This window comes from Rosa rugosa, chromosome 2 (assembly GCF_958449725.1).
Source record: "Rosa rugosa chromosome 2, drRosRugo1.1, whole genome shotgun sequence".
Classification (NCBI taxonomy): Eukaryota; Viridiplantae; Streptophyta; class Magnoliopsida; order Rosales; family Rosaceae; genus Rosa; species Rosa rugosa.
Genome location: NC_084821.1, coordinates 42,012,411 through 42,034,951, shown reverse-complemented (window position 1 = coordinate 42,034,951; position 22,541 = coordinate 42,012,411). Strand labels below are relative to the sequence as shown.

General features: G+C 38.7%; 3 protein-coding genes across 7 annotated transcripts; 2 read left to right on the top strand and 1 right to left on the bottom strand.

Annotated features, from left to right (window-relative positions):
* Positions 1 to 1,290: 1,290 nt before the first annotated feature.
* Positions 1,291 to 3,677, bottom strand: LOC133728435 (putative disease resistance protein At3g14460). The gene is made up of 3 exons (XM_062155849.1): positions 2,326 to 3,677; positions 2,147 to 2,218; positions 1,291 to 1,424 (listed from the first exon to the last, which is right to left on the bottom strand). The coding sequence occupies exon 1, from the start codon at positions 3,605 to 3,607 to the stop codon at positions 2,357 to 2,359; it is 1,251 nt and encodes a 416-aa protein (XP_062011833.1). The 5' UTR covers positions 3,608 to 3,677; the 3' UTR covers positions 1,291 to 1,424; positions 2,147 to 2,218; positions 2,326 to 2,356.
* A 1,354-nt stretch (positions 3,678 to 5,031) lies between these two features.
* On the top strand, positions 5,032 to 8,878 carry LOC133733993 (mediator of RNA polymerase II transcription subunit 18-like). Of its 5 annotated transcripts, none has more exons than XM_062161660.1 (8): positions 5,032 to 5,243; positions 5,508 to 5,578; positions 5,973 to 6,072; positions 6,493 to 6,550; positions 6,661 to 7,017; positions 7,331 to 7,413; positions 7,518 to 7,640; positions 7,784 to 8,878. In XM_062161660.1, exons 2-7 carry the CDS (start codon positions 5,543 to 5,545, stop codon positions 7,613 to 7,615), a joined length of 732 nt encoding a protein of 243 aa, XP_062017644.1. In that variant the 5' UTR covers positions 5,032 to 5,243; positions 5,508 to 5,542; the 3' UTR covers positions 7,616 to 7,640; positions 7,784 to 8,878. The 5 variants fall into 5 exon arrangements, with proteins under 5 accessions (XP_062017644.1, XP_062017643.1, XP_062017642.1 ...); XM_062161659.1 differs by having other exon boundaries at positions 7,744 to 8,878; XM_062161658.1 differs by having other exon boundaries at positions 7,731 to 8,878.
* An 8,517-nt stretch (positions 8,879 to 17,395) lies between these two features.
* On the top strand, positions 17,396 to 22,335 carry LOC133733991 (transcription initiation factor TFIID subunit 6-like). The gene is made up of 13 exons (XM_062161655.1): positions 17,396 to 17,554; positions 17,666 to 17,830; positions 18,158 to 18,244; positions 18,370 to 18,471; positions 18,568 to 18,676; positions 18,930 to 19,033; positions 19,113 to 19,247; positions 19,332 to 19,427; positions 19,566 to 19,690; positions 20,315 to 20,447; positions 20,652 to 20,777; positions 20,864 to 20,975; positions 21,805 to 22,335. Exons 2-13 carry the CDS (start codon positions 17,705 to 17,707, stop codon positions 22,167 to 22,169), a joined length of 1,620 nt encoding a protein of 539 aa, XP_062017639.1. The 5' UTR covers positions 17,396 to 17,554; positions 17,666 to 17,704; the 3' UTR covers positions 22,170 to 22,335.
* The last annotated feature ends 206 nt before the right edge of the window (positions 22,336 to 22,541 follow it).

Sequence of the window (22,541 nt, the reverse complement as noted above, 5' to 3'; positions counted from 1 at the left end):
TAATTGACCATATTAATTACTTGTGTTAGTTATTGGGAAATCCATAAGGATTCATTATTGTTCCCTTCAAAGTTCAAATAGATGCTTAGAAATAGGTTTTATATTATTTGAGTTCTCATCCACTAAACATCCTTTTGATCAAGTATAAAATTTTGAGTCGAACATTCAACCAAAATTGTATCGGTAGTTTCTCCACAATGGCGGAACTACGAAGTTGTCATTGGATGGTCAAACACATTAACAATTACAAAGTTAAACCTGTGATGTTTTATATTAGATAATAAATTGTCTAATAATCACTTTTAGATAAGAAAAAAATGAACTAAAAAGTGGGAGTAAAGCAATATGTTTTAAAAATTCTACTTAATGCTATTGATTTCAAAATTCTAAATTACATGGTATCTCACCCCATTTAATTACAATTCATTTAAGGAAAATTTAAATTAGATGGTTTCTAACTTTATTCTTGTTTTAAATGAGGATGCCATGTATAGAAATTCATTGTGTTTATAATTATAGAATAATATAAGGAACATATGATTATTTTTTTCTTTTTCTTTTAATACATAGATGTCTATTTTGGTCATTTAACCTACCTATAAAATCTGATTTGAAATATAAAATAATAGGGATGTGTATTAAGTAGTTTGGGGTGTGTATTTAAAATTTCTCTTTCAGTTTGTAATAAGTTGCTATGTTTGCTTGATTATATATATATATATATGGGTTTGTTAAGTGTTTAAATATGGTCTTTCTGCAAGTTGCTTGATATTTGGGTGACATTTGCCGATTTGTGTGGACTCTAAATGCATTCAAAATTTATTTATGCCTTATTGAAACTGTTAGGTAAATATAAGCATGATTTTGGCCCTCTCTTTCTAGTTGAAATTAATAAATCGGTCCAAACCGAAACCGACCCGCACCGAAAAATGGTGTAACCGAAATAATCGGTTCATCCCTTTTGTAATGCGGTTGCGGTTTGATATATAGACCAACCGAAAAAAGCGGTTTCGTTGCGGTTTGGGCCTTAAACCGATCCGAACCGCACCGCGCCCACCCCTAATGAATGTTGGACGATTAAAATAAGAAAAATTGCCTCAACATAAAACTCCCATAAATAATAAAATATATGATGATCTGACTTGAAGAATTAATAGTCATTGAAAAAAATGAAACAAATCTTTTCCCAACTCTAACTAAAATTGGAGTTATGGTTAAGCAGATTATTCTGCTAACAGATAAGAAAGGGAATAAGCATATATCCATGTAAAAAAGGCATAAATGTCTGGGGTCTTGACATTATACTAAGAGATATTGCTATTTGTCTACAAACTGGACAGGAAATGCGACTTACCTCATTGTATATGAAGTTTCAGTAACAGAGGATACTGACATGCTTCCTGCAGTAAGAAATGAAGTTGCACCTGCATTCATAGGAGATTAAAAACCTACCATGACTTCAGAAAGACTAATTTACAATAAGATACACAAATAAAAAAAGCTAGTAATGATCTAATAAAAAACTGTGCATGCATTCTTTGCTCTAAAACATCTAAAGCTCCAGCATCCCATTTTGTAAGGCAAGAGAACGTCTAAAGATTAAAAATAGAGGTTAACCTGGCATTCCATGTAGATTACTGGAGCACTTACTTAATAATTGTAATGGCTAAAATAGAGATTTTTTTTTTTTTTTGTTCTGGACGAGGACTAAAATAGAGAGTGAAATAAGAATTATTGGTTGAGCATTTGTGATCCCTAGTTTAGATTTTCAGTTCTTAAATGTCACGTAGGATTTGTACAACTCATTGTATCAACAAGTGAAAAACATAGAGTACAGCATGCAACCTGTAATAACATAGAACAGATCCACATCGATATTCAACTAGTTCAAAGATATCCTCAGGAATATTAAAAATCTGTTGATGGAGCTATTACTCTCATTTTGTCTGTTTATCGGTCAAGGAAGTCTTTAACCATATATCAAACTCATAAACTAAGATAAAAAAACAAAAAACAAAAAAACAAAAAAGCAAAATTATAGAATATGAAAACGATGTAGAAATGTACATAACAATCTAAGAATTGATCAGAAAGCATCTTTCACTGAAATCAGTTGTGAGTTTGCTTTGGAAAAAGGAAAGATTACCAGAGATGTTCCATATAAACTGGACTGAGTTCTAATCTTTGAGCATTTCTCATGTCCTTTTGATCTGTAGGTCTGAAATATGAAACACCATAGTTAGAAAAAAGTTGCAAATAAGAAATACATACATAGAACGTGGAAATAAAGGTTTTAACCAATTTCTCTTTCAATTTTTGATGTACCTGGACTCCTAAAGGATGCAGGCTGTGAGCCTTAGGGTTTGTAGTCTCCAATCTCTATGTACGGAATGTGACTTATTTTGGCCCAGTATCGTGGTATATCTGGTTTATATCTCTTTCTAAGCAGAGGACAGTCATCATAGATGTAAAGTTGTGTGAGTGAAAAGGGCAGATCCTCTGGAATGGATGCAAGCTTTGGGCAATCATCAATTCTAAGAGATTCAAGAGAGGTGAGGACTTGAAGGCCCTGGCTGGATATTCGTCTCAAATTCAGGAAGAATCCAATGGTAAGATTAATGAGAGATGTAGGAAGCAGCATTTCCTCTGGTGGAAAGGAGACCAAATCTTGATCAACACCTTGGATGCATAACTCTGTAAGAGAGGTGAGTCTGTGCAAGTGCAAGCCCCAGTCTGTGAGTGGCTTACAATTGCTGGGATTCAAAAGGATAAGTGATGTTAGGTTGGGGGGAAAACCCTCCTCTAGAATGGACGCCAAACCTTCACAGCTTCCAATCACCAGCTCCTGGAGAGAGTTGAGGTTGATCATCCCTTTAGGGAAGCCTTTCCATCTTTGACAATCAGAGATAACAAGGAATGTCAGGTTGGAGGGCCTTGTTGGCAATCCTCCTGTTGGGAAGGAAACAAGACTTCCACAGACCAAAACAATTAATCTACGAAGATTGGCAAGAAGACATAGGCCCTCCGGTAAGGATTTCAGATTTGCACAACGCCCAATATGAAGTTCTTCGAGGCAAGTGTCATCATAGAAGCCTTCAGATATTGTCTCCAGTTGTTCACAATCCCTTATGTAAAGGTGTTTAAGTGCCTTTGGTAATCCACCTCTGGATGATAAGGAGATAAGAGATGGACAGTTAGATATGCTCAAGTACTCAAGAGAAGATGAAGCAGAGGAGCAACCCTCCACCTGCTCCTCCTCTACCAAATATTTCAAACACTGGCAATGTTTAATCTCTATTGTTCTTAGACTCGGGGGTATTTTGTATCTTGCAAAGCACGTCAGAGAACCGCACCTTTCAATCTCTATATCTTTAAGAGAAGCTGGCAAACATGACTCTGGAATGGAAACTAGACTTGGGCATCTATATATGTGAAGCATTTGAAGTGAAGTCAGGCAATGCAATTGAAGAAGGTGGGAGTTTCTTTCAATGAACAAACTTCGAAGAGATATCAGGTGTTGCAGCAATCTACCTTCATTCTGCCATTCAGATGAAAGTTCATCACCATTGGCTATCATCAATTGTTCCACCTTTCTTAATCCGGTCATGAATCCTCCAGTTTGAAATCTCAGCACTGAAAAATCTGAAAGATAAACAGACTTGAGTAACTCAAAGTGGTGCACATGCACTTTTATACACCACCCCTTTGCAATCGCGCACGTTTAATTCACAGAGCTGTTTGTAGTTGGCAATTGAAACCACCATGCCAGTTCATTACATTCATGAATCTCAAGCTTTGTTAACAAATCAAGCTTGTGAGGTAACTCACCCTATAATTTGGGACATCTTTTCACTGAAAGTATTTTCAAGGAAGGGAAAACTTCTAGTCCTTGATATCCTTGGCAAGGAAACCACTCATTCCAGTTTTGCATATCCTCAAACACAAGGGTCTCCAATAATGGAAAAGACAAGCTACCCTCTCCACAAAACTCTAGGCCAACTTTTTCCACCCCAGACATATTTCTAATACAAAGTATTTGGAGAGAAGGCAATTGTCCAAGTGGCGGCAAGAATCGACAATTGTTACAATTCTCTAACCTCACATGCACCACGTAAGAGAATAAAGGATCTCCAAATTAATCCATGCTGAAAACTGCAAACCTCCATAACCCTTGATGATGACCTCTTTCATCTTTTTATGAGGTTTTAACATGTCAAGCACGATCGATTCATTTTCTCCTTTATCATTCCATTCCAGCTGCAATGCATCAATCCCTTCCTTGCAAATTAAGTCACTCCTCCTTGCATCCTCAACATCATTGACATTTTCCAATCTTGAGAGGCACAATGTCCCTCGAAGAAGAGACAGGCTAGGGGCCCTATCTCTCTTACCCTTGAGTCACTACCTTTGCCCGGCCACCACGAAATTCGGCAACGTTTGCAGATTGCTCAGTTGACTTAGCTGTGGGGGCATTCCTTCCAATGAAGGCACATTTAAATTGTTGAGATGGCGTAGATTTGATAAATATCGCATCTAATTTGTAGGCAGTGTCTTCAGTGTAGAACAACTTTCTAATATTAATGTCTGCAAGTTGCAAAGGGCCGGTGCTTGTTGATTCAGGCAATCTCATTATTAATGTATGAGAAACATCAAGGTACCGTAGATGCTTCAAGTTACCAATTGAATTCGGCAACTCAGTTATTTGATAGCCATTCAAAGAGAGTACCCGTAAGTATTGTATTCCAATCTTGGCAGTAAATCAAGAGTAACCTTACAAGTCACATGGTTACAAAAGTCTTCTGACAATGGTAGAAAAGTACGCAAACGTACGTCTGGCTTCAGAGAATGCCTCAAATTTGTTAACCCCATCATACTGACCGGGAATGTATGATGAATGACGTGTCTTTCGAGAACATCTACCATCTTTTATCCTCCAACCTGTTGACATTCATGAATGCATGCTGCTGAATAGCACCGAAAGAGATGAAAGTGTTTTTCTTTAATAATAATAGAAAAGTGTTTAAAACAGTTGAATTTTTGCAGTGTGATTCTTGTAAATGGGCTTTTTTTTGAGCTTATATAACAATGGGCTTTTGAAAACTTTTGAGGCCCATAGCAATAATCTAAAGCTACTTGAAATGGTCTTCTGGATTCACAGAAACCTAGAATAAGGAAGACCTTCTTCCATTGGCACCAGAGCTGTAGGCTGTAAGAGTAAGCCCCAAATCCAAAGCTCACTCTCGGTAAGTTCTAACTTCTTGTTTGTTTAGTCTTAACTTGTTCTTTCTAGGGTTGTTTTGATTTAAGCTTTCGACCTTTAATTCTGAATTTCCTTAAAAGTTAGAACTTTTACAGGGTTTTGTAATTTTTTTGATAAAACACTATCTGGGAGATTTGAATGGTACTTTATAGTTTACTAGTATGCTGTAAATTCTTATATTAGAGACCCATGGTGTGAAATTTACAATCTTGAATTCTCTGTCTTTTTGGGTATGATTGCTCATTAGGGTTTGGTGAGGTTGATTATATCAGCAAAATTTGGATGGAGTGCGTGGTTCAGGGAATCATAGAAACACAGGTAATGCAGTTGGACTTACAATTTGTAATGCAGTTTCTTCGAGTGTGGATTTATGGCATTTGATACCTTTTGGTTAGCTGTCTTTGTGTTGCTGCTAGATGAGAAAGATTGAATCTCTTGCTTGCCATTACTTTTCGGTGCGTAGGTTTCTAAGTCTTTACCAAGTTAACAAATGATTCGTTTGAGGTTAATGTGTGAGGAACCAAGTTTGAATTGGATCATTTTAGTTAGTACTTTTCTTTTTTACATGCACAGAGATTTAATGATTATCAACTCTAGTTTGCTTATAATTGGAGGAACATCCTTGAAAGAACCGTATTCCCTCATTTTATATGTCCCCCCCTATGCGTGGAGTATTTGAAGTTGTAACTAACATATGGTTTACGTCTTGCAGCATGTTGAAGCCCTTGAGATTCTTCTTCAGGGTCTTTGTGGTGTTCGCAGAGAACCTTTGAAGGTCCATGAGATATGCCTTAAAAGTGGCCCAAACTTAGGTACAGATTGTTTTCTCATACACTATTGATCTGTGTAGTGATTAGGCAAATCAGTATGCTATTTTTCCTCTTTTGTGGACTCATATTAAGGAGAAGCTCAAAGCCTTCTTTGGTGTGGCTCAATACAAAATTTCCCAGCAGTCTGTTGGCTTTTTTACTTGTTTGGTTCTTTTCCTTAGTGACTTCAAGTTCAGATTTTTCACCTCGAGTGACCTTTGAATTGATCCATGTGACAGTCTTTCTTAAGAATTTGTGTACATGTGTTCCTGTTTTTAAGTAGCAAAAATAACATATGATTACTTTCACTAAAATGCTATTGTGTCATTATTTTGATAGAGTCGTCTATATATATCTGCTGAATAGCACCGAAAGAGATGATTTGGCTGTCCCTTACTAGTTATGATTTTTTTTTTTATCTAGGAGCTGTACCTTCTGAGGTTCGACTTATTTGCAATCTTGAACAAACTGAACCTACATGGTAAAGCTCAAAAAATCTCTCCCCTTTCAAATTCATCAACGTATGTATTTTTATTTTTATATGATTAGTTGATTTCATATTGCATATATTTTACATCCTAAATTTTGTAGGACTGTGAGGTTCGTGGGGGGTGCGATGAGAGGTGCAGGTGCTGAGCAACTCTCAGTTTTAGTAAGAACTGTGATCGAAAGCAAAGCAAGCAAGAATGTGCTTCGCTTATTTTATGCACTTGGCTACAAGTTGGATCATGAGTTACTGAGGGTTGGGTTTGCGTTCCATTTCCAGAGAGGCACGCAGATGACTGTGACTGTGTCATCAGTTAATAAGATGCCACAACTACACAATACAGATGAAGCTGTCCCTGTAACTCCCGGGATACAGTTGGTTGAAGTTACAGCCCCTGCATCATCTGAAACTTATACTGAAGTTGCGTCAGCAGTGTCATCATTTTGCGAATATCTTGCACCGTAAGTTTAGTTTATTTATATTTTTTCTTCTATTTTCTGTTTTCCCAAGCCTAAGTTATAGCCGGGTGAGCTTTAATTCATATGTAGTGCCTAGATGCCCTTTACCTTCGTTATAATCTCATTCACAATTTGGCATGTTGGTTGATCATACAATATATGATGAGGCAGTAAATGGACAGAGCATAAAAATTACATAAACCTAAAAACTGTTGGTTCTTTAAATGGATTAGGCAAACTCACTATGGGATGATGCAGGTCTTGAATTTATATTGACTTGACAATTTATTCTTACATCTGAAATTGATTTTATCAGCCTCCTGCATTTGTCAAAACCGGGAATTTCAACTGGGGTTGTTCCTACTGCTGCTGCCGCTGCTGCATCTCTCATGTCTGATGGTGGGGGTACTACCTTATAGCAGAAGTTGTAAATTTCCTTCAAATTCTGTATTTACTGGTTTAACAATAGTTGGTAATCATAACTGCTTGTATACTTCAAACAGTGGATCTCAATGGGTCTCGTCATTCTTGCAACTTTTTCATCACGAGTCGTTACAATTATCTTATTTCCTGGTGCTCCGACATGAAAGGGAGACTGTAGGGTTGTCCATTGATCATGGTCACAGGTATTCCAAACATCATCCAAAACAATTAGAAACTTTTTACTTGCTAACTCCTAGCTCAAGTTATCTTGAACTTTATTGAATTCCTTGAAGTCACAATACACAGACGTGACCGATTCAAGAATGGCTTTTGTTGCTCTAACAAGGTCAAAATCATCAGACACTGATACCCATACCTTAAGATCGAACTATTCCAGGGCAATATTGTTGTCCTTGAATACTGATTTAGCAAGTGTAGTCTTCCCAACTCCAGGCATGCCAACAATTGCAACTACATGGAAATTGACAGTATAGATTCATCTCTTGACAACAAAGCAACAATCTTCCTTTTGTCTTCATACCTTCCAACCACAGGTCCATCAAGGAAGCATGAGCTTGTTCGCCTTTGGGATGCCGCACTAGATCCAGCTCCGCTATTATTCAAACCGAGCATGTTTTTTCGTTGAGATATTTCTTGCAATCGTTCAGAAATCTTTTCCATTTCAGAGTTCATATTGAAGTTGCATTTAACTTTAAGTAAGAGGCCTCGTACCTTGCTTGTGCCAGCCAGATTTTGCTCCTTGGCCTTGAATCGTAACATGTCAGTGGAAAACCTGTCCAAGATTGTCCTCCACATCATAAGCCAAGTCTTTGAGATCATCCAGCCACTCTTTCACTGACATGCTTATGAGTTGCTTCTCCTCGGCGTCATACAACACTGCTCGAATTGCAGACAGTGTTTCACTCCATTTTTCAAGCTTCCCGCCAATGCCCTTCTGCCGTGCAAATTTGAGGAACTCACGAGAGGCTAACCTGTCGAATAGCACCTGAAGGAACGCAGCAAGAAAGACCTCTCCCACTGCCATAGTTAGTTTCAGGAAGGAAGCAATCAAAGTTGTGATTTGTGAGAGTGACGAAGAAGATGACAGAGGAACAAGCAATGCAATCAAAACAATCTAATCAAGTGATTTGAACAAGACTATTACCTAAAAGCATTGAAGATTCAAGAATTAGTTGTTGCCTAAAGTCAAACCAATCTAATTAAGTGATTTGAACAAGACTATTACCTATACACAGTGGTCTAAAAGTCTCTCTTGGATGGCCGCCTAGGTCCCGCTTGGATTAGTCTTGATGATGTTTAGATTCACCCGGTTTAGATTTTTCTCTAACTTTTGTTTTTTTTTAACAAATGACTGGTGCGGCTGCCCTCAAGTCTTTATTAATGAAACTGTCGAATTCAAGACGGAGACATTGAGCCTAAACCTCTGATTACCATAACCCTCCTAAACACATGCCCTCCCAAAATAAGGCCGGGTTTTAAGAATATTTTTTTTTAAGGATAAATGATAAAAAAAACACTCCACATTAGATAATTGAATGATAAATTAGGTGAAAGTTATCTAAGATCTAATGATAAATTGAGTCTGTTAAATTAGTCCACCTAATATCAAATTTGATTCCAATGATACCCTTAAAGTCAAATACACGATTGTATTCATCAAAACCTAAATTTCTTTTTCTATGCAATTTGATCATGGATGATTCAACCAACCCACCACCGTCTTCGATGATCAGATCACCGCTACAACCATGAAGCTCCACAACCCCTTCAAAGACCTTGATGCTCAAACTAAGAAGCTCTACTACCTCCCAACTTCGCACGATGTTGAACAAATATCAGAGGCCGACAACGACTCGAGCTCGATAATCTTACCTTCCCTTTCCTCCTTCAGTTCTTCATATCCATTCCTTACCTCCAATCTAAAAAACGAATCCATGCCCAAGTTTTTTTTCTTTGGGTTCGATCATAGAATCCATGCTTAAGCACTTGCCTTGTTTCATTCGATCAATGAAAGCTCTGGATTCTTTAATGAAGTTGACACCTGAAAAGTGATATGGTCAGTACTGTGACATGACATGAATTGTGATATGTACTGTGACATGAACAGTGAATTCATATTATGTAACTTGAGAGAGAGAGAGAGAGAGAGAGAGAGAGAGAGAGAGAGAGAGAGAGAGAGAGAGAGAGAGAGAGAGAGAGAGAGAGAGAGAGAGAGAGAGAGAGAGAGAGAGAGAAAATAAAATAAAATAAAAAATAAAAAAAGAGAAAAAAAAGGAAGTGACAGGTATAATAGTCATTTTAGACCTGTTGTGTGAGAATTAGAGAGAATAAGGACTACATGTGTAATCCGTACTAAACTTAGTATGGCTCTGCTAGGGTTGCGCTTCTGCCGCCCTTGGCCTCCCCTCCATCGTCGATGGACACCTATTCCGATTCCCTTCTCATCGGACTCATCGGACATGACAGCTGCTGTCTCCTCCACGAGGCCAAGGCTAGGCTTCTCTCAATCCTAATCTGCAGGAGCCCCGGTTTTGCTGGGGCATATGAATAGATCTCCTTCGTTCTGGGGGCGAGGGGAAAAGCTCTGATTGGGCGTTGCCGGTGGTGAAGCAAGCAAAGGCAAGCCTTCGATCTATAACTCTGGCGACGAGGGGCTATGCTTCTTGCCGAATGGATGCGGTGGCGATGCTGATCTCGACTGCAGCACTGAAGGGTGGCTGATATCCGCAGACGCAGCGGGGCTCTTGGCTGTGGTGGTGAAAAGTGGTGGCTGGCCCCTGCTCTGGTGGATGGTCAACGATCGGGTCTCTTCTGTGACGTTCACGCGGGGAGGCACTATGGGTCATCATGCTACGCTCGGGGATTGGTCATGGCCGGTATTGCAGATGCTGCTGAAACTTCAATTGAAGCGCAGCCGAGTTTGGGTGTCCAGATCACAATGGAGGAGCATGTGGTTGGGCTGTCTTTGGGCTCCCATCCAAGCCCAGATCTCGGGGAGTCTGACGAAGGAGGTGGACGTGGGACTACCTTCGCATTGGTCGGCATGGATGCTTGGCCGGCCGGTGCCAATATTGTTGTCGGCGGCAGGAACAACTTGGGAACAGCTAGGTTTTGTCCTTGATGGGCTTTGCTGGTTGATGATTGGGCCTAGGGCTCTAAAATGGATGTTGGGCCTGCTCTCTCTTGGGTCCACAATAACTAATGGGTTTCTATACCCATTTTTTACTTAGTATTTTTTCAAATTTACTTGCCTATTACTATGCATTACTGTCCATAGTGAAATAGGCTTTCTTGAATAAGTGAGCATGGGTACCGTCAAATGATCGGACCTAATTCTATGTATCGCTGTGGTTTCACCACAAACTCTTTATCTGCCCAAAGTCGGTAGAGGGAGGATATGTAATGGTCCTTTCTGGCCTGAGAATTATTAATATATCGACATGATATTCTTCAAAAAAAAAAAAAAAAAAAAGAATAAGGACTAATCTAAAATTTAAAAAGTGAGGGACTGAAGAGGTATTTTAATCAAGGTCCAGCAACTAAAAATATATAAAAGTGGTTTTGTCCATTTACCCCATTTCTAGGGATTTTTTTTCTACTTACCCCATTAAGTTTTTTTAATTCCCTCTTATCCAATACACTCTAAGGGAGTCTTCCCTAATATCCCATTAAGATTTTTTTTTTGTTTTTAATTTTTTTTTAATACCATTTTACCCCTCACCCCTTTGTTACTTAGAGAGAGAGAAAATGGAAGAGAGAGAAACCAAATGAGACTTCGCCGGAGCCCGTCACCGATCGCCTGAATCCGGCCAACTTTCGCAGGAATCCGGTCACCTTCCGCAAGATTCCGGTCACCGGCTGCCGCCCACAGGAATTTGCTGAAAATCTCACCGGAAAGTTTTTTTGCCCCTAATAGACATCTATTGCCCCTCTATTGATGTCTATTGCCCCCTAATAGAGGGGCAATAGACGTCTATTGGGGTATTGCTCCCTAATAGACGTCTATTGGTTCCCAATAGACGACTATCAGCCATGTATTGCCCCTCAATAGACGACTATCAGCCATGTATTGCCCCCAGTGGACGTCTATTGCCCCCCCAATAGACGTTTAGATTACCGAAATGGTAATTAATCTTCCTAAAACTACACAAATAAAACTTTGATTAAAGAAAAAAAACGAGGAGATTATATCAATTCAAAACATCTATTGCCCCCCAGTAGCCCTTTATTGCTCTCTAATAGAACTGTTTTTTCTTCCCTTTTTTCTTTCAAATAAAAAAAAGAAGCAACATCTTTCAAATAAAGACAAATATCATTGCAAAGCTACTCCAAATCATCGTCATTCTCATCCAAGTTAACATCTTTCAAAAAAGACAAATATCATTGAACTCACATGGCTGGGAAGAATATGTTTGCCACTCGGAAGATCTAGCAACAAGGTTGCAAAGCTGTAAACTACACTTTCTTGTGTGACCCTACTAGCCAACCAAAGACACAGCCACACAATATATCATAATTGCATCATACTAGAATTCATAATGAAGAGATGAACTCTGCAAGGATAGTTTCTATGCATGTCAGCAACAATTGGAATTCAAATTCATGTACACTCAAAACGTCTTGAAACAAATTTCTATTATCCAACATCCAATTCATTGAAGCCTTGATAGGACCCGCCCCGGATTTCACCTTGAAATCCAAAGTGGCCCTGCAGGGCCCACCTTAGAAGAAATTCTACCAAAAATTTGGCGGAACTCCCTCTAAAAGTGGATTACCCAAAAACCTGTAGAAAGACATTTACACTTCTAAAATAATCCACCCTTATTCTTCTGGAGCCACCCTGCTTCCCATATCACAACGTCTCCCATTTCACAAACAATTTTGAACTTAAGAATATCAATATCCTGGGTTATCAGAGCAATTTAATGTACAGGCGTACAAGAGAATAGAATACAAGATAAATGACGGATACTTTTATAATGCGGAAGCTATGACAGCTATGCCTCAACCCCATGTACGCTCGACCTCAAGCTAAACTGACTTGCAAACTGGGCATTTAAAACTGAAGGGCCCAGGGGAAAACATTTAAAAACTGTTAGAGTGAGTGGACGAAAAAAATAAATAATTTTGAATGAATAAGTAAACTTAATGCTTTCCCAAGTTATTCTCTAAAACCTCGCATGCAGTAATAATATTGGAAATACTTTTAATCATCATCTTTATTGCAATCTCTTAAAATCTCATCCTCAATCCTTATAAAAAAAATATATCATTTTCAAGATGCTCGTTTGATGACTAGGAAGGACTGCTGTCTAGTCATCTCATCCATCTAGGAGGGACTACCACCCAAATGACGCATCGGAAGGGACTGCCAACCGGAATAGGAGGCGGTGGGTAGAAGGGATTGCCAACTAGCCACAGGTAGTTAGAAGGGACTGCCAACTAACTACCTCATGTCATTTGGAAGGGACTGCCAACCAGGTGGACGCATCGGAAGGGACTGCCAACCGGAATAGGAGGCGGTGGGTAGAAGGGACTGCCAACTAACCACAGGTAGTTAGAAGGGACTGCCAACTAACTACCTCATGTCATCTGGAAGGGACTGCCAACCAGGTGACGCATCGGAAGGGACTGCCAACCGGGATGTAGTCTGGAAGGGACTGCCAACCAGACTATTACATAGAAGGGACTGCCAACTAGGTAATATACGCATGCGCCGAACATAGCCTCCTCAATAAACTGGAAACAACCTCTTTCAATTATTTGCTTTCGGAAAGAAACTCGCTGTTACTTCAATAAAACATTAAAAATTCACCGAAAGCATAACTCAGGATTATCTCGCTAACTCAAACCTCAATATCTCAATAAATCCTCGAAAGCATAAATCAAATACTCTGAAAATCAATAAATGCTTTCGGAAGAAATCTCAATCTAACTTCAAGGCTGATAAGTGCAGAGCTCAAATATTTGCTAAATCCTTCGTACTCGTATAACATCATATAAACTGATATTCGAAATCAATCATTCTCATAATATTTTCTCAATCAGTCACTTCCCGAAAATCATTTCCCAACTCAATAACTCATAAATAAATAGCTTGAAAAATCTATTGAAAGCCCTCGGGAAGGAAATCCACTAAAAATCCCGTAACTCATAGAGCATAATAAATCCTAAGAAATCAAGCTCATAAAATCATAATACTCAATAATTCAAATAAAAAAATTAAACCTCAATCGGAAAATAATATACTGCATGCACATTTAATTTAAAATAAATGTCCACTCACAGTACTGTTTAGGCGACCATGCATACGAGTTCCTTCGTCGAGCAATAGCTCGGTACGTCGCCCTGTACACAATTATTTTCCGTGAATAACTATTCAACAATCAAATACGATTCTCAAAATCAAATCCTCATAAATCATCTCTCCACTTCTTCTCTGATTCAACCCAAATAAATTCGTTATCTTAAAGGTTCCAAGTCAGAACCAAGAGATATCCGACGGTCGGATTCTCGTAAATCGATAATCGAAATCCTAAATTCCCAGAAATTCATAATCAATTAAAAACTTCTCCAATTCCAACCAAATTCACATATTCAACCTCTACAAAAATTATAGGATTTAAATAGCTAAAAAAAATATAATTTAAATTACTGTTTAAAGGACACTACTGTTCACGCACCGCACTGTTCACGTATGATACTGTTCATGCAGCGGCCAACTCCTCCTCCGGCCACCAAATTCCAACCACAGAATCATCTCAACATTCTAAGCAATTTTCATAACTGTGACCAAGTGAGAAAATACCTTGAACTGCTCCAATTTTGCCGATGAACACAAATCCAGAAATTTCCAAACCCACCAATTTGGAAATCCATTAAATTCTCCTACCAAACGTGGAAATTTCAGCTAGAAGCCTTCATAGAAAACGATCAGTGGCTCGAGGTGCTCCTAATAGAACCAATTTCACCTCCGGAAATGGCTGGAAAATGGAGAATTTTGCCGGAGAAGCAAACTGCTACAGTAACAATGATTGCCGGGATTCGAGGTTTTCCAGCCAAATCGCCGATACCCACTGGTACTGCCGTGTAGAGAGGAAGAGACGGTCCACGACCAATTGGAATCACTTCGATCGGATGACGGACGATGAAGAAATCGGAAAAAGAAGAAGGGGGGGTAGGTTTCTGAAACCTACCACAGTAACTTCTGATATATAGAAAGTTACCATGAACAGTAATTTCACATTTTAAGCCATAACTTTAGCATACGAACTCCGATTTTTACGTACCACATATACACGCGCTCGGTTTAACGTCCTCTATAACTTTCATGAAGAACATTTTCTCAAATTTTGATCCGAACAAAAAGTCAACTTTTAGGGCCCCCTAAAATGTCAAAACGGAGCCAAAAAATTACATGTAATTGTCGTTTACCCATCGAAAAACTCGTAAACTGGTAAATTTAGGTTCGGGACGTTACATGCCTTCTTCAAATACCCATTTGGGAGAATGCTGGAGTTTTGCATCTCTTCCGAGACGAGAAACTAGAATCTGACTTGGATAAACGGTGCCGTCTAGCAGCTCGGCTTTGGGAGACCGGGACGTACTTCTTCTTAAGCGAATATGTGGATGTGATGAGCAACGAAGACGACGACGAGTTCTCGAGCCGGTTTCCCATTCTTGCAAGTCGCCGCCGCCATCACCGAGCACACCGAGCACGGAGATCGGTGACCTCGTCTGTCCGATTCTGACGAGGAGGGAGAGAGAGAGGGAGAGAGAGAGAGAGAGAGAGAGAGAGAGAGAGAGAGAGAGAGAGAGAGAGAGAGAGAGAGAGAGAGAGAGAGAGAGAGAGAGAGAGAGAGAGAGAGAGACCGGATCGGAGGGAGGCGAGAGATGAGAGAGTGGCATCATGTAGTTTCTTAATTAGGTTCAAGGGTAAAGTTGTCATTTCTCTTTAAATCGGGTTAGTAGGAATAAAAATCAGTTGCTGGGATAAGTGAGATAATTTTTTCTAATTTTGGTGCTTTGGGTCAAGACCCTATATAAAAAGGTAAACATGCTCTCTAAAATAGCTAATGAGCAAAAATAGAGAGTTTGCTAAAGACGCTCTAAGTGACTCCATTATCGCTTTTAGCTATCTCACTCCTAAATATAGAGAGCAAGATGAGGCTCTCTTTAATTTAAAAAAATTCTTTTGAGTATTTTATGTAATTTATAAATACATTTAAATTATTTAATCTTCATTAAAAAAATAATATAAATTCAAAACAAGCTAAAATAGAGAGTACTAATGCAAACGTATTTCTAAAGTGGCTAGCCAAAATGACTTTTAGCTACTTTGGCTAAAATTTAACTAAAAAGTTGTTAATATTGCTAAAAATGCTCTAAGGCCACTAGATTAAAATGGGTGTTAAATTTTGGATATAAAAACCAACATATTTACGTAAATGTCATTAGAGTAAAAAGTCAACAATCATTATCTCTCCCTTCTTCGGCCAGTCTCCGGTCGACCTCTGGCTAACTCCGACAAACTGCCGGCGACTTCAGATAAGATTTCCGATGACCACAAAAGTTATTGTTACTAAAACCAAAAGTTACTGTCACTAGCAACAAAAGCTACTCTGGTGAGATTTCCGGCAACCTCCGGTGAGATCATAAAAGCTACTGTCATCAGTAACAAAAGCTACTATCACCAACAAAAGCTACGCTCCCCAGAATCAAAAACTATTATTCCCACCAACAAAAGTTAATATCCCCACCACCAAAACTACTCTCACCAGCAATAAAAGCTACTACAGTGATATTCTTGGCGAGGTAAGAAAAACTACTGTCACCAACACTAAAAACTACTATCCCCCCACCAAAAACTACTCTCACCAGCAATGAAAGCTACTCTAGTAAGATTCCCGGCAAGGTAAGAAAAAACTACTGCCATAAACACTAAAAGTTACTGTCACCAACAACAAAAACTACTCCCATCAGCAACAAAAGCTACTCTAGTGAGATTTCCGAGGAGGTAAGTAAAACTACTGTCACCAACAACAAAAACTACTCTTAACACCAAAAAAAGCTACTACGAAGTAGAACAAAAGCTATTCCCTAAAGTTGAGACTAATAAAGCTACTCCCAACGACTATGAAAGCTATTACCAAGCAATAAAAAGCTACTCCAAAATATCAAAACAACTATAAATTGAAAATCTCAAATACTTGAATCAAATTACTCCGATTTCAACTTCAACCAAACACAACTCAAGAACTTAATAAAGTAATCATCATCTCGCGGAGACTTGAGCTAGGTTCCAAGTTCTGGCCGTCGAACATCATTGTTCGGATCCATGACCTCAACTTGCTGAGGCTTCTCGGTTGCGGCGACGCTATGCTTTGGACTCGCTGGCATCCGATTGTGTTCTTCCAGAAGTAGAACATACTCATTCCCGTCAGCAGAAACGACGGATCTCCCGAGTCAATTAGCTGCAGTCGCGATCCAAGATCAGACGGTTAAACCGGTTGTGGAGAACCAAATGTTTCAGGTCAGGCTCAAAATCTGCTTGCCGTCGATGATCAGGTGTTTTGCCGTCGACGATCAAGTGTTTTGCAGTTTGTGAAAGGGAGGGAGGGAGCTGCTTGCTGTCGATGATCAGGTGTTTTGCCGTCGACGATCAGGTGTTTTGCCGTTTGTGAAAGGGAGGGGGGGGGAGAGCGAGAGAGAGAGTGTGTGTGGAGCAAAATGGATGCAAATTGGAATAGGTTACTCATAAGGAGGGAAAAAATTGAAGCATTATGTAGGTGACCGTATGAAGATAAAAAATATGAGCCGGCTATATGAATAATTAAAGTTTCAAAATAACACTTATAAGTATTTTTTATTATTTTTTTAATGAAGGAGCTATTTGACGAAAAACAGAAAAGGAAAAAGACGAGATCCCCCACAGCTCCTAAAATTTAAGAAATACAGGGAAATTTAGTTCATTCCTTCCGTCCTCGTAGGCCCAAAATTCCGAAGTTCCGAACCGTGTCTCTTCTCTAAACCTGCGACTCCATCACCGGCAGTCCTCCATCACTACCACTAAATCCATAACTCGGACTTACTTTAGGTAATATCATCATATGAAGCTGACCCAGATGAGTTCTTGGGATTTTCTTTCATTCATATTGCTAGAAATAACATACTCAGCTTCTAACTAAGTGGGTTCTTGCTTATGAAGATTAATCGAGTGAAATAAAGATTACCCAGAATATTAGAGATGAGCAACGTGCCTAAAGAAGCAATTGAGGTCGTAGCGCAGAGCATTGGCATTACCAATTTGTCTCCTGATGTTGCACTTGCTCTCACCCCAGATGTCGAGTACCGGGTTCGCGAGATCATGCAGGTATTCCCATGTTGTTGTGGTCATATGATATGTTTTTGTTTCTCAATTTTGTGGAGTTATCATTAGCATTGTGTAGTGTTGTGTTTTGGTTCAACATTGTAGTTTGTCACAAAAATTGGAAAGAACTAGGTTTAGTTTAGCATCAGGTTTGGATATAGGAATTAGACATATCCAAATGTTTTAACGGTGCAAACGCTTATCCGCCTAAAATGTTTTTAAGGTAGTGTTGATTTAAGTACCAATTGCAAACAGTTTGTGAGGAATGCTTCGTTACACAGATTCAATAAAAGTAGCAATTGATGAAAGTGTTTGAATCATAAAATGCAGGAGGCCATCAAATGCATGCGACACTCGAGACGGACTATTCTGACAACCGATGATGTGGATAGCGCACTTAAATTGAGAAATGTGGAGGTAAGCTGTATTGTTATTTAGATGGTTTTGGGGTTTACTTTCAGTTTCTGGTCGTATCTATCTAGGCTCATGTCATACTTTCTCGTAAAAAGAATAATTGTTTGCTTGTCTTCTACCTGCCTTAGCCAATATATGGCTTTGGTTCTGGAGATCCTTTGAGGTTCAAGAGAGCTGCTGGACATAGGGATTTGTTCTACATAGATGACAAGGATGTTGAATTTAAAGATGTAAGAACTTGTTGACAACTTTAAACATGATTTTCCATGCTAAATATAATAATTTTCTTAACCTCTCATATTATACGTATCGCATGATACATACAGGTGATTGAGGCACCTTTGCCAAAAGCACCATTTGATGTGTCAGTTACTGCTCACTGGCTGGCAATCGAAGGTGTTCAACCTGCAATTCCAGAAAATGCTCCAGTTGAAGGTATTGTGCCTAAACTTAGGTGCAAGGTTTCTTGGCTAAATGAGGGATTTGATCTTTTACCAAGTTATTATCCTAGTCTACCATGCTGAGGCAGGCACATACCATGAATTATCATTTGCATATTTTCATAAAACCTGTTAATCACATGCTTCTCTGATCAATGATGATATAATCTTTGTGTTGCCTTCTGAAGTTTTACGTTTTTTATACTTTAAACTTCTAATTTGGATTGGTATTCTGTTTTTCTTTTTAGCGCTTGCTGTATACTCTGATGTCAAAAAATCTGAATACAAGGAAGACGGACTTCCTGTAGATGTTAAACTGCCCGTTAAGCATGTACTATCAAAGGAACTTCAGGTACATCTCTTTCCATGTTCTGTATGCCTTTTTCGCAAAATAACATTTTAGTGCCATAATTTCTCTGTGGTTTCTGCAGCTTTACTTTGAGAAGATTACAGGGCTTACTCAAAGGTCTACCTCAATCCTTTTTAAAGAAGCATTAGTGAGCTTGGCAACAGATTCAGGGCTCCATCCGTTGGTTCCTTACTTTACATGTTTCGTTGCTGATGAGGTAATCCTGTGATGATAACTCCAAATTGGGACTCATTACTATATGTTTCTTATTTGTGGTAGTGTTTTCCTGTAATCATCTCAGGTTACGCGCAATTTGAATAATTTTCTCCTCCTATTTGCTTTAATGCGTCTTGTCCGGAGCCTTCTTCAAAATCCTCACATACATGTTGAACCTTATGTAAGCACTTCCTTTTATCAACTTTTGAAGTACAAAGAAATATACATTTTCATCAATAATGACCAGTTTATGTATTTGAAATTTATATGCTTAGTTTCAAGTGAATTTGCATCCATCTAATTTGGTAATTTCTTCCAGCTACACCAATTGATGCCTTCTGTTATTACCTGCCTTGTTGCAAAAAGACTAGGGAATAGATATACTGACAATCACTGGGAACTTAGAAACTTTACTGCCAACCTGGTTTCTTCAATTTGCAAAAGGTGAAGATTCTCTTTTTGTTAAGTTTATTTCTTTGTTTGAGGCAAAATCATATGAAACAATGTTCTGCATATGCATTTGCAAGTTACTGAGGTAGATAAGTTTGCTCCAAAGAAGAAGTATGATCATTAGTTTCAATTTGATTAATCATGTTTCGTCCATTCTGCACTGGCAAATCTTCTCCTTATTGTTGGAAGGTCATTTTAGAAACATATAAGGTAAAGGTGGGCATATATCATGAACTTTTAATGGATTTATACGATGGAAATACATAAACAAATGTACATTATAGTCGGACTTGTTTCAATAAACCAAGAACCATGTTTTCACAAACCTGATCTGGGACCAATTTTAAGAAAGCATAGTCTGACGCTCCAATCAATTTTCCCTTGCAATTTCTTTTTCTGAATTAATTGACTCTTCAAACTAATGAGATTCTAAGTCTTATTAAGTTGTTGTCTTACATCAACACACACACACACACACACACAGAGATTGGATGCTCTAACTCTAACATGGTTTAAGGGGGCATGTTGGAGAATGTAGAATCCCGCCTTTGGAATTCTAAGTATTTCAATTTCATTTTGGTTTGAATAATTCTAACCATGAGCAATGTATTGTTGCAGATTTGGACATGTTTATCATAATCTTCAGCCACGTTTGACAAGGACTTTGCTTCATGCTTTCTTGGACCCAACCAAAGCATTACCCCAACATTATGGTGCAATTCAAGGGCTAGCAGCTCTTGGTCCCAATGTGGTATTCTCTCCTAAATGCTTTTGTATTAGATGACTTTTCTACCAAGGTTGCATTATTGGTGTATTAGCAGTTTAGCACATTCTCGTGTGGTCTTAGTTGTAGCTGCTTGCATTGTCTGAGTGGGCTTCTGCTTTTCCTAGTAGAAACACCTTTTCCTTTTTCTGTTGTTTTAAGTAAATTGCTACACTTTTTCACTTTGAACAGGTTCGCTTGCTTATACTACCAAATCTCGATTCGTATATGCAACTTCTTGAACCAGAAATGATACTTGAGAAGCAAAAAAATGAGATAAAGAGGCATGAAGCTTGGCGTGTCTATGGGGCCTTGCTGGTTAGTTCATAATTCAATCTGAACTTGTTGTTGTGTGAATGGTTTTTCTATCAAATCAGACATGGAACTAACTAAACTGCTTCTAGCGTGCGGCTGGCCAATGCATGCATGACCGGCTCAAGACGTTCCACAGTTTGCTGTCTCCTCCAGTTCATCCTGTTTGGAAGAGCAATGGAAAGATTGCAACAACAATGACAAGTATGCCTTCCTTTACCTTGAAACTGCTATGATAAATGCCTGGATATGAGTTCATCCAATACGACACTCTTTGTGTTATGGTTTTGACATGTCTCCACTATTTAGTGTTATATCTATGCACTTTTGATGATAAAGATCTTATTTGAGGGTGTATTCAAGAGAACCTGAAGGTTGACTTCTAATGGGGCAATAAAGGAGCTTCGTCTTGTAATAATGTGTCTTTGGAGGATGGTTTAGGGTGGGGAGGGTTAATATGTGTATGTGCTAGGGTATACTATATGTAAACCACCCAGAAGATGAGGTCGTCACATAGTAAGAGCAGAAAAGCATGGTAGATGCGTTTTGTGTATGCTTGGTCACCAGTAGATATGTGCATGTACGTTTTGTGTGTATGTAGAATTGACGAGAAATAAGGTGCGATTACAGCAGCTTCAAATCAATAATAATTATAGTGACCTGTTGTAGGGTTTTGTTAGTTGGAACCAATGTTCAGATTAGCCTTTGTTGTTTCAGGGACAGGCTATATGTGAAATCGTACTGTAACTTTTATTAAATACTTGATTGTTCTTGGATCCCTTTAAGTTCTTGGGAGCTTCTCATTCTGTGTTCCAATGCATAGACGTCTGTAGATGTTCCTTTGGATATACTTCATGAGACCTACCAGCTTAGAGATGTAACATATATACATAGGTTTACCTTTTTGCTTCACATGGTAGCTTAGCATCTAGCTATGAAGGTTGCCAAGATTGTTACCTCATTTAACTTTATAACTTAACATCTACACTTTCCCATATCAATCTTGTGCTTAACGTTTTTCCTTTCAATCAAGATAAACGCAAAGCAAGCACCGACAACTTGATGCTGCAACCACCACTCAAAAAATTAGCTCATGATGGCATGGTTGGAGCATTACCAATGAACTCCATGCAAGTTGACATGCAAGGGGCAGCGGGCGGATTTTCCGCATCTGTTGGGAGCTTGAATGTTGGTGTATCATCGATGTCCCACCAGTTACCAAAGGAACAAATGTCAGGAAGGGATGTCAGTGGCCAAATGGTAAAGGGGTCTACTGGTCTTGCTCAGGCATGGAAAGAAGAGACTGATGTTGGGCATGTAGTCGCATCTTTGTTTGAACATTTTGGTGAAAGTGTACTCCCCTTTACTCCCAAATCAGAGTTATCTTTTTTCTTGTGATTAATTTGTACTTGGTGCTATTTATTGTTCTCATGAATATGTATATCATTTGTTTAATAGGAAAAAATTAACATCCTATTGGATTTGGATGTGTATGCACAACGAAGTAATTTGGTATTCACGTTCAAAAGCAATCTATAGGTTGCAGTAGTTGCACTTGTACTCAGCTGAGGACTTGTAGAATAGATAACCTTTTTGTGTTGCATTCCGGTACCATTTTACACAAAATGTGTAATTTTCAATAGCTAGAAGCCTAGAAGTGATTGTCTTCGTCTAAGAAAACAATGAAGTGATTTTTATTTTTCTTTATTGTTCAGTAATGGGCACTTATTGTATTCATAAATTTCATTAACTGCACTCAAAATTGGCACA